The sequence below is a fragment of the Arvicanthis niloticus genome, chromosome 23 (genome assembly GCF_011762505.2).
Source record: "Arvicanthis niloticus isolate mArvNil1 chromosome 23, mArvNil1.pat.X, whole genome shotgun sequence".
NCBI lineage: Eukaryota > Metazoa > Chordata > Mammalia > Rodentia > Muridae > Arvicanthis > Arvicanthis niloticus.
The window spans coordinates 34,334,425-34,352,688 of NC_133430.1; the positions used below are offsets into that span (position 1 = coordinate 34,334,425).

At 40.8% G+C, this 18,264-nt stretch overlaps 1 protein-coding gene across 6 annotated transcripts in view; it reads right to left on the reverse strand.

Moving 5' to 3' along the window:
- The window catches only part of Pcnx1 (pecanex 1), a 140,873-nt gene that overhangs the window by 37,275 nt on the left and 85,334 nt on the right, over positions 1-18,264 (reverse strand). For 4 of the 6 annotated variants that reach the window (XM_076921786.1, XM_076921785.1, XM_076921788.1 and 1 more), the window contains 8 exons: positions 15,938-16,028; positions 14,754-14,811; positions 12,891-13,108; positions 9,905-10,058; positions 6,660-6,692; positions 4,282-4,453; positions 3,664-3,774; positions 1,148-1,239 (listed from right to left, as the gene is read on the reverse strand). In XM_076921786.1, coding sequence (XP_076777901.1) covers positions 1,148-1,239; positions 3,664-3,774; positions 4,282-4,453; positions 6,660-6,692; positions 9,905-10,058; positions 12,891-13,108; positions 14,754-14,811; positions 15,938-16,028 — 929 coding nt within the window. The remainder of the gene's footprint in view (positions 1-1,147; positions 1,240-3,663; positions 3,775-4,281; positions 4,454-6,659; positions 6,693-9,904; positions 10,059-12,890; positions 13,109-14,753; positions 14,812-15,937; positions 16,029-18,264) is intronic. The other 2 variants (XM_076921787.1, XM_076921789.1) reach the window with 1 other exon arrangement.

The following is an 18,264-nucleotide window of genomic DNA, read 5'->3' on the forward strand; positions in this document are numbered from 1 at the left end:
ACTTCCCTCTCCACACTTATGTAAATCAACTCTCAGATCTTTTTAAAAGGCAAAGTTAGAAAACCTGTATCATGTCCACCTGCTTCACATCTTTGTTCTAGAAAGCACAAAACACATATCCTTAGTTCCTTTCAAACTTTAAGTTCTTTTAATTTCCTTCCTAAAAGGGCAAAGAACGAACTTTTGTCAAGTCCGAGAGTCCATGAGATACCAAATCTAACAGGACCTCTCAGAGTCTGAAGTGTCTGATACCCTCTATGTGTCCATACTTAGTCTACACTTGAATACCACCATTTCTTGGGTTCTCGCTCATGTTTCTCTTGTCAATCTATGGTAGCAGCCTTCTTCTATGACTCAATTCTGTTGATGACTTCCACCAAGCATGAACAGAAATCTCTTTCTATATGACTACTACGATGTGCCTCTGGGCCCCACAAATATGAACAAACAAAGTGTTCACATTAAAAAATCCCTTGTTCCTGAACTCTAGGATTTCCAATATTGTCTAGTAGGTGCCATGATGTAGCCAGGGGTTCAAGGCAGATCCCGTTCCCAGCCCTATTCTTTTTCAGGTAGTCCCCATATGAACTGATGGGATCTAGCTTGAGTAAAGGGCTTATAGCTTGAGGACATCTCAGTCCATCAAACCAACAGTGTGCTTCAGGGCCATTCTACCAGCACGTATCTTCAACTGTACCTCTGGACTTGTTTTGTTCCTCTATTTTGTTTTGCTGTGCTGGTGACTAAGCCACAGGCCTCGGGCATGCTAGAAAACACTCTTCCAATGAGCTCACCCCAATCAAAACTTGTTCCTATAAATGTAAACCAATCTTGATATGAAAGGGAGTAGCTACATATATTCTTAACCAGAAACACGTTTAGTTGCATATTCTGTAACATCATGTTTACCTCTCTTCCAGGTAAGTCTAGTTTTAATAACTTTTCAATAGTAACCTGGGATTACTGTATGGAAGAGAGGCTTCCTTTAATAACGATTGATCATTAATTCCTTTAAAATTCAAAGTAAGAGGAACAGAGTATAAATCACCATCCGAAGGCAAGGGGTCCTGGTGATAATGTGGTTCAGGGAGGGCAGAAGGGAATCAGCGGTCCACAAACACAGAGCATACTCCAGTCTGTCACTTACCCTTAAAGCTCCGTAGCACAACCCATACAGCAAGGCAACGGCCACAATGCTGCACAGGAAACTGTACAGTGCTGCCAGCAGGCTGGTGGTGGCTAGACAGTGAAGGAGGAAGAAAAGCGGGATCTTAGAAACACCTATAACACTCAAATGCACAGGAAAGCACAGTGAGTAGTGCAGTGCTTATCTAGTCACGTGACTTTAACAATCTACCCACTGCATCTTTTCCATAAGACTTGACACAACAAAGACTTCTAGCTCCGATATTTCGTTGAGACAGGGTCTCGCTTTTAGCTCGGGCACTCTCAGCAATCCTCCTGTCTTAGCTTCCCAAGTGCTCAGGCTCAGGCTATCATGTCTTGCTTTAAATCTCAGAAGAAACATCTGTACCTATACTAGGCTTCAAATTGTGTGTTGGGGGCTGCAGAGCTGGCTCTTTTGTGAATGCGTTCTGCTCATGTAGAATTTGGTTCCCAGCACCTACATCAGGCAGTTGTAACTCCAGCTCCGGGGACCCAACACCTCCAGCCTCGGTAGGCACTGTGTCCGCATAATTAAAAATAAAATAACCCTTTTTAAAAAGGATATCTTACATTAGTAAAATGTATGAGAAAACAAAGCTCGCAAAGGTCTAAAATGGAGACATCAATTAGCCACTTTCTGTTATTAAAAAATATAGCTGAGAGTTCCTTAATGTAATTTTACACAGTGACCTAAGGGAAATTATTAAAAACCTAACACTCTGCACACTTGTACCTTTACTCCAAGTCTCCAGCACTGAGCCCTCACCATGTGCATTAGCACGAAACCAACAATAGACTAACTATGGACACTGTCTTCTACTCACTAAGCTGAGCTGATTAAAAAACCCAGCTGTTTTAAATTACACACATTCAAAACATAAAATAAAAAGCTAGTATAATAGACAGCAACACAGACAAGTTTTACTTTCTATTTACAATTGAAGCCAGCTCAGCTGGAGGGACAACACGGCAAGCATGAGGATCTGAGTTTAACTCCCCAGCACCCATGTACAGAGCTGGGTATGACTGCAGTGCCTGTTAAGTCTAGCACTGTAGGGCAGCAAAGGAGGGAACCCAGGTTCTGAGAGCTCCTTGGCCAGCCAACCTGGCTCAACGTGTGAGCTTCTGGTTCAGTGAGAGACCCTAATTCAAGGCAGTAGGTAGAGCGGACAGAAGCCAACATGCCCCTCTGGCCTCAGCATGCATCCGTTCACACTCTCCCCCATGCACATCAAATTGAAAAACACTGAAAAGTGAGCCATGCCATTAACATTGTATCAAGAGATGACTTCACTGAATATCTGTGGAAGGGAAATGTGGATCGCAAATGGGAAGTGTGAAGAAAATGAACTATAAAGTTAGAGCTTTCCTGTCAAATATTTCCTCTGCATACTCTTCTTGCCACACAATATTAAAAGATAAACAGGCTATGTCAACTTCAGCAGCTGCCAACAACACTGCTTTCCAGTTCTTCAAGTTACTATCTTCAGATTAACAGTGGATTGTTTTAAGGATAAAATACATGCATGGCAAGAAAACAGATTTTCTAAGTTAGCAACAAATGTATACATATCAGATTTTCTAAGTTAGCAATGAATGTATACATATTCTAAAAACTCTAAATACTCTAAAAACTGAGACTGCCCTTAAAAGCTGATTTAGTAAGATAGATTTTGATTCTGACTTTGACATTCTCCTTTAAGTACATGGACATGCCAAATGCACACCCCAGTACAGAACCCGAGAACAGCTCAGCCCAGACAATGTTCTAAACACCTGCTTCCAGAGCCCCACACTGGGGTGTAAAGTGAATAAACAAAATGGCTTCACAGTAGCCCCTTCGTTTCTTCAGGTTTCCTTCCCACAGGTTCCATCAGCCGTATTCAGCTACAGTCCAAAACCATTAACTAGAAAACTCCAGCCACCATAAGAGGGAGGCCGAATCTGCCTAACCTTGACTTGGTTGCAGCTTGTGAACGTGTGGTACATGCATCTATGTGTACAGCATGCTCAGGCCACAGGAGGGTGTTGAGGGTCATCTCCCTACTGTCTTGAGACAGGGTTCCCCATTGCTCTGGAAACTCACACTTACAGCTAGATGGTCTGGATAAACTGCAACACTGTTCTACTTTATCATTACTGTTCTAGTCTCACTGTCTCAGGGATAATGAAGGACAGACCCTCCAGACAGGTCCCCATACTCCAGGGCTTGGAACATCCCCTATCAATGGAAGGGAGGGGCCTAGACTATTCTACAACTTTCATTTTGTAAATCATTTGTTACTTCCTACATATTCAATCTGTAATTCCTGGACTTTTTTGCCACAATGGCAGACCTCACTTTTTTCTTAACTACAATTCACTGCCTTTCTGCCTTCAATTATTAAATAAGCATCTCTCTTTAACAATTTCAATTTTAAAATAGAAAGTGGAGATGTACTGCAATCTCAGTTTATGACTACATGAACATGTTATAGCAACCTGTAATTTACTCACCATTCCCACCAAAGATATGGATATCCAATTGTTCACAAAGGTACATTACAAACGTGTTCACCTGAGGCAGGAGACCAATGAAAAATACTATTGGGAAACAGAGTGTAAACACTATGGAAGGAAAGAAAAGTTTATTAAAAACTACTGCATCCATCCTCTTGTCCAGTTAAAGCCCATAAGCAATGAAATCAAACTTAACACTGTCTACTGCTTGACTTTTTAAAAGATACTGTATGATTGAATATTACATTCTTCTAAAACTATTAAAAAATACCTTTAACAGTCACCTTAAGAGACTGGGACATAGTTCAGTGATATAACACTTGATAGTGTTAGAATACATGAGGCCCTACATTCAGTTTCCAGCACAGAAGAAACTAAATCACTTCAACCATTTTTTTATATAACATGAACCTAAAATGTATAATAAAAAAATCTTTACCCCACATCCTCTTCAAAAACAGAATTACTATACTGACTCAACATTAACCCTTTCATTCTTAGTTGCTCTCTCAGACAGGACTACAGTAAGCAGAATAAGCTGATTACATCTCTTTATCAGTAAACTGCAAACAAATAAACTACTGTTAAGATCAGAGATACCTTCAAGAAACTCACCTATAACCAAATCCCTGGCTGACAGAAGCACCAGTGGATTGGTGAAGGTTATTCCATATAACTTGAATTTGCTTGTAGTTAGGTTTTTGCTGCCATAATCCAAGAGCCAAATGAGACCACAACATAAACAGAAGTAAACTGGTCTGCTGTAGGCAATAATACGATTATGACCCTGAAAACAATACATTTTCACTGTCAGGTTAGTTCATTTTGTCAGTTAGCCACAACTAATGCCTGAGTTCATTATTAGCTTATGTTTTAATGGTCTGAACCACTTCTATATGAAAGGCACGTTGCTTCTGATGACTGCAGAACAATGTCAAAGACGAGTATAAAAGGGGAAGAACAGAATGAACCCTATAGAATAGAATGAACACACACACACACACACACACACACACACACACTTGTATATAAACACATAAGCATAAAGACAGAAAAAAGGGCTGGGGTATAGTTCGGTGGTGGTATAATTGTCTCACATGCACAGGTCCTGGCTTTATTATCAACACGACAAATAATCAGCTAAGACAGAAGAGAAAACTATTCCATTTAGTAAGAAATTAGCTAGCAGGATAATGGAATTAGAAGATCAATATCAACTACAATCAAACGATAACTGATTCAGGCAAGAAACCAGCAGTCACTGAAGTTAGTGCAAGTGTGGAAAACACTAAGATATGCAGAGAGTCAAGTTTTTCCACATAAGAAAAAAACTTCAAGAGGAAAAATGACATTAGAGTAGAATACTAGTTCTGAGCAGAGGGTGTTTTGCTCCCTCCAGGACATCTGACAGCTGCAGCTACATTCTTACAGGTGGCAGTGACACTAGCATCTACCTGGGAGCAGTTAGAGGCTCCTACAATGTATATCTCCAGCCTCAACCAAAGCCTTGTCCAGCCAAACATTAACACTGCAGATCTGAGGAAAACTCAAGCTACACTCTCATCTAGAACATCAAAGTTCACACCACCAAGAGTGTGATGCACGGAAGATACTCCCACTCCTCAAACATACTAGCCTCTCATAACAAAGAAACATCAAACAAAAACTGGGAGATAGTCTATGATATAACTGCCCTAGATCCATAAGCAATTTCAACATCAAGAAAAATAAATACACAGGAAGCACTGCAGGTTAAAAGAGAGTTAAGAAACCAGATGAAGAAGGCTCTTCTGTCAGCGAAGTGAACAGAGCAGACCCGAGAAACACCTACGGACTGGACAGCAGCAGCGTATTAGGGCTGATCCTAACTGACAGTCATGGACAATGATGCCCAAAGTGCTCTGGGGAAACACACTAAGTACTTGTGGCACAGAGACGTTAGGTATAGAGATATTACATTTGCAAAGACAGGGAGGTGAGGAAAGGAGGTGAGAGAACAGAGAAAGGAAGTGCCAGACTCACAGGTGAGGATTTAACCTGTGAGAGGGGCACCAGCTTTCCTCTATTCCCCTTGATAATATTCTGCAAGCCAGAAACCACGTCAAGAGTTTAGTCACACAACAATGCATCAAAATGTCATTGCCCTTCGAAAGTGTCCTCACAGATGACAACATCAGCCAAAGCATCTCCTTGTGTGATGTTCTCAATCACATTAACTATTTCAGCATAAGGATTAAAATTATTATAATCAGGAGTGAAAACTCCACTAAACATTATTCTTGAAGCTTATTGTTTTAAACTAGCTAGTTTATTTGTTTGTTTATTAAAACAGAACAGGACGCCACTCTGGCCCACACTGGCCTGGAGCTTATATACCTCTGGCCGGCTGGAAACTCCCAGCAACCTTCGGTCTTCAGCCTCCTATGCTGGGGTAACAGGTGTGAGCCACACGATACTGCTCTGCTCTACTGTACAGAGAACGGCCTTTCATCTTCCTATTAAACAAATGAACTGTCCAACCCAGAACTGGATCACGCTGTCTGCTCAGCAGACACAGGCTCATAAGCCAGGGCTTCACCTCACTGCTCAGCACAGGAGCCTCAGTCGGTGGCCACACACAGTGTCTTTATGTTCTTGCCCTTAATTGATCATCAGAGAAAAGTGAGCCTTTCCTAGTTTAAAATTCTATTTTCAACACTTATTCACTACTTTCAAATTTTAGTAAATGCAACCATCAAGCTGATATGGATTACGTCTGCCTGACACTCTTGAAGCAGGCTGTCAAAAAATGAATTATGCACATTTCAGTCAGTATTCCGAGTCTGTCAGCACAGTGTCATTTCCTTTTGTGCCCATAATCAACCTACACAGTGTGTCAACACTTAGATGAGACAATAAATGCAAACACAATTCAACCTGTACACACCAGGAGAAACGTGGGCTTTGGTTAGGTGCCAGGGAGCTGTAATTTACAGTCCTTTCAGGAGACTTACATGTCTGGGAGAGGAAGAATCAGGCTGAACACTCTAGAAACGAACAGAAAGATGCATTATTTTACTCAGGTATCCAGGAATTTCACAAGCAACCTTTTTTCTTAAAAGAAAAACAAACAAACAAACAAAAAGCTTATTTTCATTCAGTGTACAAAATAATGTGCTTTATCATCAGATCTTCATTTCATTAAAACACACTATCCGTGTGCTTCACCCCTCGCACTCACCCTCTCCCAGCTCACTCACACCCTTCTCCCTTCTCGGTGCTGTCCTTCCTGCTTACATGTCTAGTAAGTATACAACTCTACATGAGTGTCTTGGGTACCTAACTGTATATATCCAATTATGTGTGTGTGTCCAACTACGTGTCTGTATCTATATATGTGTTATCAACTATATATGTGTGTATATACAAATATTTTTATGTATACAAAACCAGCAATATTTATCTGAGTTTGGTTTATTTTATTTAACATGATGATCTCCAGTTCCATCTATTTTTTTAAAAGTGACATTTAATTTCTTTCCTTTCTTCCTTCTTTCCTTTCTTCTTTCTTTTTTTTGAGACAGGGTCTCTTCTATATACCCCTGGCTGTCCTAGAACACACTATGCAAATCAGGCTGGCCTCAAACTAAAAAAGATCTGCCACCATCGATACATTCCTCATGGATGAGTAAGGTGTGTGCACGTGTGCATGCATCTGTCTCTGTTTTAATTCCTTTACTTTTGAGATTACACATTCCCTCTTTCCTTCGTCCCTCCAACTCCTACCACACCCTTCCTTGCTCTCTTTCCTAGTCACGGCCTTTACATTTTTTGTTACATGCACATGTGTATGTGTGTACATATATATTCCTCAACAGAACCTCCTCGGTCTGTGTGATTTACATGTATGTTTGATTCAGGGCTGACCATCTGTTACTGAATCACCAATTAGGGGCTCTTCCCTGGGGAAGACTATTTCTCTCACCCTCAGCATTCCTTAGTTGTCTGTAGTTCTTTTTGTCACAGTCAACTTTTAAAATGCTATTTAAGTGATTTTAGTAAATGTCTCTCAAACAAGAAATAGGGAACATTAATTCCAAACACAAAGCACCAGCTCCAGGAACTGTCCCATCAAAATAGTAAATACAGTGCACACCGCCCCTCGGTTTTACTTACTTTGGCCAGTTAATAACTTGAAACTACACAGCTTAATGCTTTGAGATGGTGTTAAGTAGGCAGGTCTGTCTTTCTGTCTGGCTCGTTACTACGTGTAAGCCATATGTAGGATATGGTTGCCACCAGTCTATTCAGTAGCTATACATAGAAACTTAGGTGAGCATGTAAGTCCTAGTTCCAGCTTACTAAAGAGAGGTAATTGAATTTATTATCTGCATGTGCACACCAAAATAATCAAGGGGAACACTGTGAAAGCCTGTGAAGATGTCCTAATGTCACTACACAGCTCCTTCTCAAACCAGACCTTCCCCCAATCTTAGCTCGTTCCCTGTGGCACACAACACACCTCTCCCAGGCCAGTTCCTCACCACCTGCAATCGCACCCAGCACCAAGCATGCTCAGTCTGCCATCTGGCACCTGGCTCTTGGCTGCACGTGAGCCTGGGTCATTTTTCAGTTCTGTCAACCTCAATTCCTTCTGAAGCTCGAACTCCTGCCTCATTACTGTTTTTCTAGCCAGCAACTTAAAAAGAAAACCCTAGCAGCCTTTCCCCTTGGTTAACCACACTAACCTGAAAGCAGTGGACAAAATTAATGCGGCGAGGGACTCTAGAGCTAGAAAATGAATTTTTCCAGGTTAAAATGATTAAGGGATAAAGTAGCTGAAGAAAAGTCAACACTTAAGAAGCAGCAATTTTAATACATCCACCGCATTTGAGTAGAGACTTGATGATTATTATTGAGGGAGGAAGAACTTAAAATGTTGCTCACTACAAAGAGACCATGTCTGTCAGTATCTAACATGTAACAGATGTGAAGCCTTCACATCTCAATCAGGACATAACTCAAATAACGGAGTGTCGGCTACAGCAATAAAAGCTGCTTCCCTGGCAATAATACAAACCAAGAGGAGGGCAGACAAGGCTCAAGGGAACTCTCACAAAGTCAGCAACACTCGAGTGAAGAAGCAACAACGAATGAGCCATGTGAGAAGCAAGAGCCACCAGGACTGTGCAGTCACAGTGCGGTACTGAGGGCATTGGATATGGAGGACAGAATTAACAGATGTTAAATGGAGACAGAGAATGGGGCTGGCAATTCAGAAACAGCAATGACCTACACATGGTTTTCTTCAGATGTTAGCTATAAAATATGGAAAAATCAAGTCAGCCAAGAGCATCAACAGAACTGAAGCAGCAGCCTGCAGCCTGCAGCCTGGGGAAGGTTCTGCACAGCAGCATGTCTAAGGGAAATAACCTAGGCAGACTGAGGCATGCTGACTAAAAGGAAGGGAACACCCTACTAACAGCCTACACAGGTTTTAGGCAGTTCAGTCAGACATTAGGTGACGTGGTGAATTCTCCCATTTTCTTAAATGTTTATAACTGATAATGCAGGTACTTCTAAGCCACTATTCAGTCAGTACCAAAGGGACATCAATATTCTCTTTTTGAATAAAAACTATCTCTACTTTTTGACAATATGTTATACACCAATAAAAATTTTAATAAATCTCATCCACAGAAAAGAAGGCTCAAAGGTGGGAAACGATAGCTTAATGCTGGTAAACTGAACCAAAATAAATCTCAAGAATGCAAATTCTTATTTTTTAAAAGATAGATCTATCTATCTATCTATCTATCTATCTACCTACCTACCTACCTACCTATCTATCTATATGAGTACACTGTCACTGTCTTCAGACACACCAGAAGAGGGCATCAGTTCTTATTACAGATGGTTGTGAGCCACCATGTGGTTGCTGAGAATTGAACTCAGGACCTCTGGAAGAGCAATCAGTGCTCTTACCTGTTGAATCATCTCTCCAGCTCCACAAATTTTTATTTTAGCAAGTCTCTTTTAATTTAAATAATTAGTTTTAAGTTAATTCAATCTATGTACAATTACTTTTTAAAGTTTATACCCTTTAAAAAAGTTTATAAACTTCTTAAAGTTTATACCCTGCTTTGGACTCTACATAATCTAATATGAACCTCCATGGAAAATAAACCTAAAAGTTATCATCCTGTGGCAAGTTGGTGAATGGTCTTAAACACAGCATGGAAGGCAGAGGCACTGGTACCTTGAGCAGTGAGTACTGGCAGCTAGCTATCACCAGGCAGAACTGGAACACCCAGATGTCTCTGAAGAAGCCTTGGATAAGAAGGATGGATCCCAAAAAAGCCACAAGAATAGCCAGGACAACAGCTAATATATTCTCCAGGATCTCACGGTTTCTGTAGGTGGAAAATTAACAAGCAGGTCTATCATGAGTACAAGAAATTCATCACACTAAAAAAAAGAACGCATCTCTATGAGGCCTGCTAGGGTGCAGTTCGGATGTCTGGTTTCAATAACATTTCAGATTACACAGGAAAAAACCCCTACCATCTGTGGACATGATACAACTGTCCTATGACACTACAGAAAGTTTTATTTAATTAATACTACATTTATAGTCATTAGCCACCCCTCATTCATAAAACATCTCTGTAGTATTTAATAGTTTCAGGTCAGAAGCTGCCAGTGTCTTCATTTGCTCTCAGATGGCAGGTGTGTGGCCGGCCCTGACTCTTGCCTACCGGCACGCAGCTACTGCTCACCACCTCCCTGTGAGCAGAGCGCATGCTCGCCTTCAGCTTCTGCAACACGCTCTATGTTGATGAATCCGATTATTAATCAGCTTTTTACTCATCCTGTTGTTTGTGCCAAAGCTAGCAAGTTTTCTATAACCTTAGGACAAATCTTGTTTCCCATATTTTGCTGTTTTACATTCCATATTTACACTTATGACTGATCGTGATTAAGTTTTTGTGATATGGTCCAAGGTAGGGATTCAAATTTTATTTTTTATACACAGAAATCTGCTACTTTAGAGCCAAGTCTCCACTTCAGTGACTTGCATAGTATTTAAATAACACTTGGGCCTGGAGCATTTGTTTAGAAAAGTTCCTAATGGTAACTAACATTTATTTAGGTGGATCTATGATAATTATGTCTTTTAAGGCAGTTGTCCTTTTTTTTTTTTTTTTTGATTTTTTTGATTTTTTTGATTTTTTGAGACAAGATTTCTCTGTGTAGCCCTGGCTGTTCTAGAACTCACTCTGTAGACCAGGCTGGCCTCGAACTCAGAAATCTGCCTGCCTCTGCCTCCCAAGTGCTGGGATTAAAGGCGTGCGCCACCACTGCCCGGCCAGTTGTCTTTTTCATTTGTCTACTGTCAACTGAATGTTACAAAGCTGTGGATATTGCTCTTACTGCTCTTTAATTCCTGAGAAATTTGTAGTGACATCATGCCTCACAGTTTATCTGGTGTCTCCTCCTCTTCAGGGAGCTACAGGTTGCTAAACTACCACTGCTCCCTAAGATGCAGCCTCTTGTCCCCTTGATTTTCTGTTTTCTTGCTGTGTTCTTGCTTGTCATTGGTAAGGATAAGCACTTACTTGTCCAGTTTTCTAGTGCAGGAGTCAGAGATCTGAGGTCTTCTGCACTACACTTGAGCAAGCATGTGCCTTGGTCAGGTTCTTCACGTTGCTTCTGCTTAGGTTATACTGGTTTCTTGACTGTGCATTGATAACATTCATATAAAACACAGTTTCCACCATTATTTCTTCAAGTCTTGTCTCTTTTTGTTGTTCCACAACACATTCATTTCGGTTTGATGCTCTTCAAACTGCATCACTCTACGTGGTCCTCTTGATGTGCCTGCAACTGCACTAACCTTCACTACAAAGCTGTGACTATCAGTGGTCCCACCGAGCCCCCTTTAATGCAACACTGCAATACTCAACTCAGTAAGTTTGATTTGCGGTGTATTTTTCTATCTTTCATGTCTCCACTAAATTGTTCAAAGAAACAGAATAATACAGTTCTAATTATTTTAAAATCTGTATCGGCTCACAGTAAACATCCCTACAAATTATAGGCTGGTCTTAATTTATTCCTTTTCCCATGAGTTCTGTTTGTTCATTTTGCAAAGCTGAGTACATGCTAGTCATTACTTGTTGGGTGGTATGTATGTCTGGATTTCTATAAATCTTGAATATGTTATATGTTATTTTGGTCCCTTTGGGCCTTGCTTGTTTTGTTTTTGTTTTTCGAGACAGGGTTTCTCCGTGTAGCCCTGGCTGTCCTGGAACTCACTCTGTAGACCAGGCTGGCCTCGAACTCAGAAATCCGCCTGCCTCTGCCTCCCAAGTGCTGGGATTAAAGGCGTGTGCCACCACTGCCTGGCTATGGGCTTTGCTTTTACAAGTTGTTTAGTAGGTCTGAAGTAGTGTACAGGAGGCTGATGCTGCCACACTTTTAAAGCAAGGTCTTCCTAAGCAGACAGACAGCTGCTGAGATACATGAGCTCGTCATGGTCTGCGGAGCATAGGAAAGCTCTCTACACATCTCCATCGCTCTTCCAACAGCTTCTTTCTACGCTATTCCATATTATGGACTTCAGGACCCTCAGTTTCACCACTTTATCCCGAGATATGTATGCTGACTTCTATGTTCTCCCTCCCTGTGTCATCAAACCAGGAACTTGAAACACACAGAGTTGTGTTGACTTAGAGCGTGCACCATCAACCCCTCTGGCCACTGTCTTCTACTGACTTATCTCCAAGCTTTGTCTGCCTCTGTTCGATTATAGTGAAGGTAAATCCAGTATCACTCCTACTTGCTGACTGGAGGCAGCTACTGGTCAGCGAGTCTGTAGTAAACAAATAGGCCGACTACTAAGACACTAACGTGAAGGACAGGGCAACAGGCTTCCTCTTCCAACCTTGTATTTGGGATCATACTACCTATAGTCTTAAGGTCATAAAAGACTCCATAAACTCTTTTAAGAATCAACTCACATTAATAATAAAAACACATCCTTATGGAAAAGAGTGTTTAATAATTAAGGCTTAAGAGAATTAGTGTTTAAAAGCCTTTTTACCATAAAGTCTGATCTCAAGAGGATGAAAATAGAAAGCCTTTTCCAACATTATTCTCTGGTGGAAACATGAATAGCGAATCAGGAAGAATTCAGTTTAAGAATCTTGTCTCACATCTCTAAAACCATGCTCGGGTCTTACCTATCAAACAGCGCCAACAGAGTGAGTCTGTCAAAGTTAACGCCGATCCACAGCTGGGGCAGGATCCAAAAGCGGTAATAGTGCTTAACTTTTTGGGCAGCTTCTTCAGTGGGGCCATAAGTGGCTGCCAAGTCAGGGCTTAGGTCAATGTCCTGCTGCTCCAACAGATCTGTGTCAATGGTCAACAGTCTATTCAACCGGATCTGTGGGAGAGAAAGCTAAAAACATGCTGGAACCGAAAGGGTTAAACACGCTTGATCAAATTAGGACTCAGCTTGTAAGTGACTTTGGCCTCTAATTCTTATTTTCACAAGGAGTTCATTCCTAGTGAAAACCCCATGATGCCTGGAATCTACAGAAGGTGGCAATAGGAAGCAAATCAAGACAAAACAAATTTGGTCAACAGACCTTTAGGAAAGGTGTTAGAAGATGTTAATACATTTGGTGAGGCCAGCAAATGCCCTTGCTGTGGGTCACTGGGGGCCTCCCTCTTCTGTCATATTTAGGCCCCTTTGTCACTAAGGTATGAACCGTACTGCCAATATAAATCTGAGCCCTTAGCTCTCACTTCCCCACCAGTTGCATGGTGGGCATTTCTGTTTTTATGGCCTTCTTTGTGGCAGCAGGCTCCTCACCTGAAGCTACACAGCAGGGTACAAACTATTGCTTCACTTGGGTTCTTCTATTCCCCAGCTCTCCTTTTTCCCTTCCTTCTGTCAAATGTACTGGCCTTGTCACAGCACATGGCAGCACACAGTACTCTGCAGTCTCGGGCTCCTCTGCCATCATCGTTCCACTCCTGCTTCTAGCAGGCGAGGTCTTTACTATTCAAAACCACACGGAACAGTCAAGAAAAACTGCTGGTCTTGATGTTTAAATATTGATTGACACTTCTCTAAACATTTTCTTATCGACTATCCTAGGGTTTCACAATTCTAGCACTATAGATTTTTTTGGCAAGATAATCTTCATTATGGGGGCTGTGCCAAACTACAGAATGTCTTTCAGCATCCCTCATCCACCCTTGTCTCCTGTTTACAGTGGCATTCCTCCGGTTGTATCAAGACACGTTTCCAGTTACAGCCAAACATCCACTGACTAGAAACCACTGCTCTATGCCTCTACGCACCCCAGTCTTAAAGGCCTGCTCACAGCTCACTTTCAAGAGTCCACTAGACAGAACACCTCAGACTAAAACCCATCCATGTCACCAACAAGGATTCATCCATTTTATGCTTCCCAACTTATATCATATGCATCATCTTAGCAAAAACAGGGTTTTCAGATCCCATTTGTCTCATATAACACAGTCTCATATAATCATGTTGTTACTCCGCTTTCTCTCAACACAGACAGTAGTCAATAAGAGAGTCAACAGTCAATAGATAGTTTAAGATAACATCAAATTCTCTTATTCAACGTGAGATTGCCGCCAAGCCTGAAGACCCAATTGTGATCTACAGGACCGGCTCCCCTGAGCTGTCTGACCTCCACATGTGCACATGCTCTCTCTCATGCACACACAGTCCACACACAAAATAAACAATTATAAAAGCAGAGAAACAGACAAGAAGAAAAAGTGTGGTACAAGCAGATTAGACAATGGTAAGTGGTCCTTTTCAGACCTGCAACATATAAAGCAGTGTGACTCCTGACTCACACATACGTATACAGGGCTACCTTAAGTCTGTGAGGGTGCAAGATCCATGAGGTCAAAACCAAGGGGACATTGTCACAGTTTCCAATAAAAGCGACATTCTGTGATTCATTAATTTGAGTGATTTTTATGGGCAGCTATATAAACGGAACTTTTCAGATTGAATCTAAAAGATGCATCACATTATAAAAAGTTAAAAAGCTTACCATATCATGTGGATAAAATCGAACTGAGGTAGAACTTGATACATGAGAATCTGTGTCACTAAAATAAAATGAAAAAGACTTTAGGGAGTAAATAGCTTGACAAACAGTGTTTTGTCTGGTTGGTTTTTAAATTCAGTTATCAACTGACAGTATTTATACTAACTTCACTCTTCCATGTAAATACCAAAGACCAAGTCTTCATTTTCCTAAGCTGTGACCCAGATCACCTAAGTCCAGCCTTCCTCTCCGGCTGACTGGAACAGTACGGACAAAATAAACTTAATCTGTGATATAAAGCAGACTGACCCGTGCCAGTACAGTCCTTTGGATTTCACACTTGAGGCTCTACCACGTTCACAGTGGAGGGACTACTCTCCTGTGAGCTCCTTGGTGGTGACCCCAACCTCATGCTTCCATTATCACAGAGTCAGCTCATCTTCTACTTGGTCCTTTCTGCCAGGGTGGAGTCTGAGATACGACTAGATCAGCAGTTAACCTGAGTGACTATAAATTCCACTGGCTTAAAAGACACTAGAAAAATATGTACACCACCAAAGTTACATTAACAGATACACACAGCCTATTGGAAGTCCTAAAATAAGAATCAAATGGTCATTGTGACAACGTGAACTAATTAATCAAGGATTTCAAAGCAACAATGGGAACTGAATTGATAAGGCTATTTTTTTAGGAAAAAAAATCAATATGCTTTATACTATTAAAGAATATATGATTTGAATATCTAGTTTATTTGCTTTCTCCTAAAATTTTTATTACTTTACTAATTCCCTCCCCACCACAAAACAGAAAAAAATCAAAACAAACAAAAAACCACCCTTAATTCTGTAGAAATGAATGCATTATGGTAAGTATTAAACTTGAAATAAGAATTTCCAAAATAATGTGTATCTTACATGGCAGTTTACAGTTAATAACAATTCACTTGTGTCTGAAAGTGAGTGAGTGGACAGTATGTGCTCTTACAACAAGATAACTCATTTGAACAGGTACGCGTGGGCATCCCATGACATACACAACCTTCTAAAGCATCACGGTATGCAATAGCAGTGTGGACAGTGCTTTTATCCATTAGAAAAAATAAGTAAAAACAAGCTTCCACATCTCAAAAGTTAAACCTTAAATGTGAGTCACACAGTCAGTCCGTCCGACGCCTCCACACCTACCAGATATTGGACGCTCTTCTTGCTGCTGGTTCGAAATTCACAAGTGACATGTCACAGCCACCCGTCTCATAGAGTGTAGACGAGAACTTACCTAGCAAATGAACAAGTTTTGAAAGCAGTCATTAGGATAGTCAGTTCTCCTTGATGGCATACTAAATTTCCTAATGTTTTACATTACAAAACTCCTACAACCCATCTTAAAACCACAACGTCCATGCACTTGAGAACGCCATGGGGTAAAATAGCAGCATGTGTGATCAGTATCTGATCAAGGAGGAGGCTTGAGCTGCCTCCCTTTTTTCCCCCAACTTAGACAATCATATGGATGAGTGATTCAAGGTTCCGAAGCTACCTTGCCATGAGTGGTCCTATGCAAAACTGCTTAAAGTTTGAGACAGTTCAAACTTCACGAAAACAAAAATGGTTATTTTTATTTTGTTCAGAAGAAATGAAAAGTCAAAGTGACTTAAAGCAAGCTAATATTGGTGCTAATTAAACCACTTATTAACATCACTAGTTACACAATGTTTCCATGGGAGTTATATAAACATTTGGGAGTGATAATTGTTACAACCAAATAGTTCTATAAAATCTAAAGAGATTAAAAATCAAACTAACTAAAAATCTAAGAATTAAAACCTAGCTCTTGCAGCTCTGTGCAATCCCATGCCTCTTCCCCAGAAGACCCTGCTGCAGTGCCGGTACCCAGGACGACAGCACGGCACTGCCTATGCTGCAATGCCCTCCTCCCACCTGATGATGACAGCACTGTCTAGAACAGCGCCTCTCTACATGTGCAAAGAAAAGAAAAAAGAAATAAAATGAAGAGAGCAAGAAATAAAAAAAAGTACAAAAGCCCAGCTGTCTTAAAACAAACTCCAATGTATAAACAGGTTCCTACTAATGGGATTTAAAACCCAGACCCCACGGGAAATGCCTTCTTGAGGATGTACGGAGACTATGATGGGAACTATGCTGGGAAGGGCACATAAATAAATCAGCCTACATTTTTAAGAAGCCAACAAGATAAGGTCTATAATTTGGCAACTACGTGGTCTCGTCAAGGATTTGAGGATTTACAAGGGTTTGTTTTAGAAGCCGGACAACTGAGATCTACAGTCTCTTACCTAGGCTGGCCTTGTACTCCCTATCAGGTCAAGGATGACCTAAAATTTCTGTTTTCTCTCCTGTTTAGCCATAGGCGTGTACCTCTATACCCAGCTTACTGAGTGCTGGGCTGCAACCCAGGGCTTTGTGCACACTAGACAAATGCTAGACTCTATATCCTAGTCCTAAATATGAACAATCTTTAAACAAGTGTTATCTAAAAATGCTTTCACAATTTCAAAAACACATGTATTATATACTAAGTTCCGATTACTGGCACTCAATATCAAGACTCTTAAAAGACTTATAGAACATTTTAACTATAATTTAATTTTTAACAGGACTCCATCCCAAGTAGTAAATAAAACTGCTTTATTATATTCTATTGGTCACAAGATAAAATATGTAAAACTTTACCATTGTATTGTCTGTGAGAATAAAATACTAAGATAAGTCAGATAAACAATTCTATGAAATAGTCATTTCAACAGAGAAAAAAGGAATTAACTCCCCACATGCTCAGGAAAGGGGCAATATAGTGGCAATGGTAAGTTCTAGTATTTTAAATATTAGAGCAAGCATAAAAAGAGAAAAATACTCAGTCCGTGTGCTATAGTTTTACTTTTAAAGGATGGAGTATGAAAGATATGGATTGCCCAGGACTGTTTTATATCCTGCTTCAGTCAGTCCCAAATAGTTAGAAAACCATATTAGTGGCCACGAATGGGATGATAAAGCTGACAATATCTTACCTCCTACTGAAAACTTCCCTGAATGAGGGAGTTGCAGAGATTGCTACTGGACAAAAAACAAACAGACTCTGTGTAATGCTCAACAGGAGAGGATGTCTACACTGTCCCGAGCCACATGTGCTCAACAGGAGAGGAATGTCTACACTGTCCCGAGCCACATGTGCTCAACAGGAGAGGAATGTCTACACTGTCCCAAGCCACATGTGCTCAACAGGAGAGGACGTCTACACTGTCCCGAGCCACATGTGCTCAACAGGAGAGGACGTCTACACTGTCCCGAGCCACATGTGCTCAACAGGAGAGGAATGTCTACACTGTCCCAAGCCACATGTGCATGAATTTCTGATCCTTTGTTAATTTTGTACTTAACAGTTCAAATCACTGCAGGATTTTCTGAATATCTAAGCTTTACATAGGATTCCAGTAACGTGTTCTGTTCTCCATACATTTACAATAGTATCTCTGTAC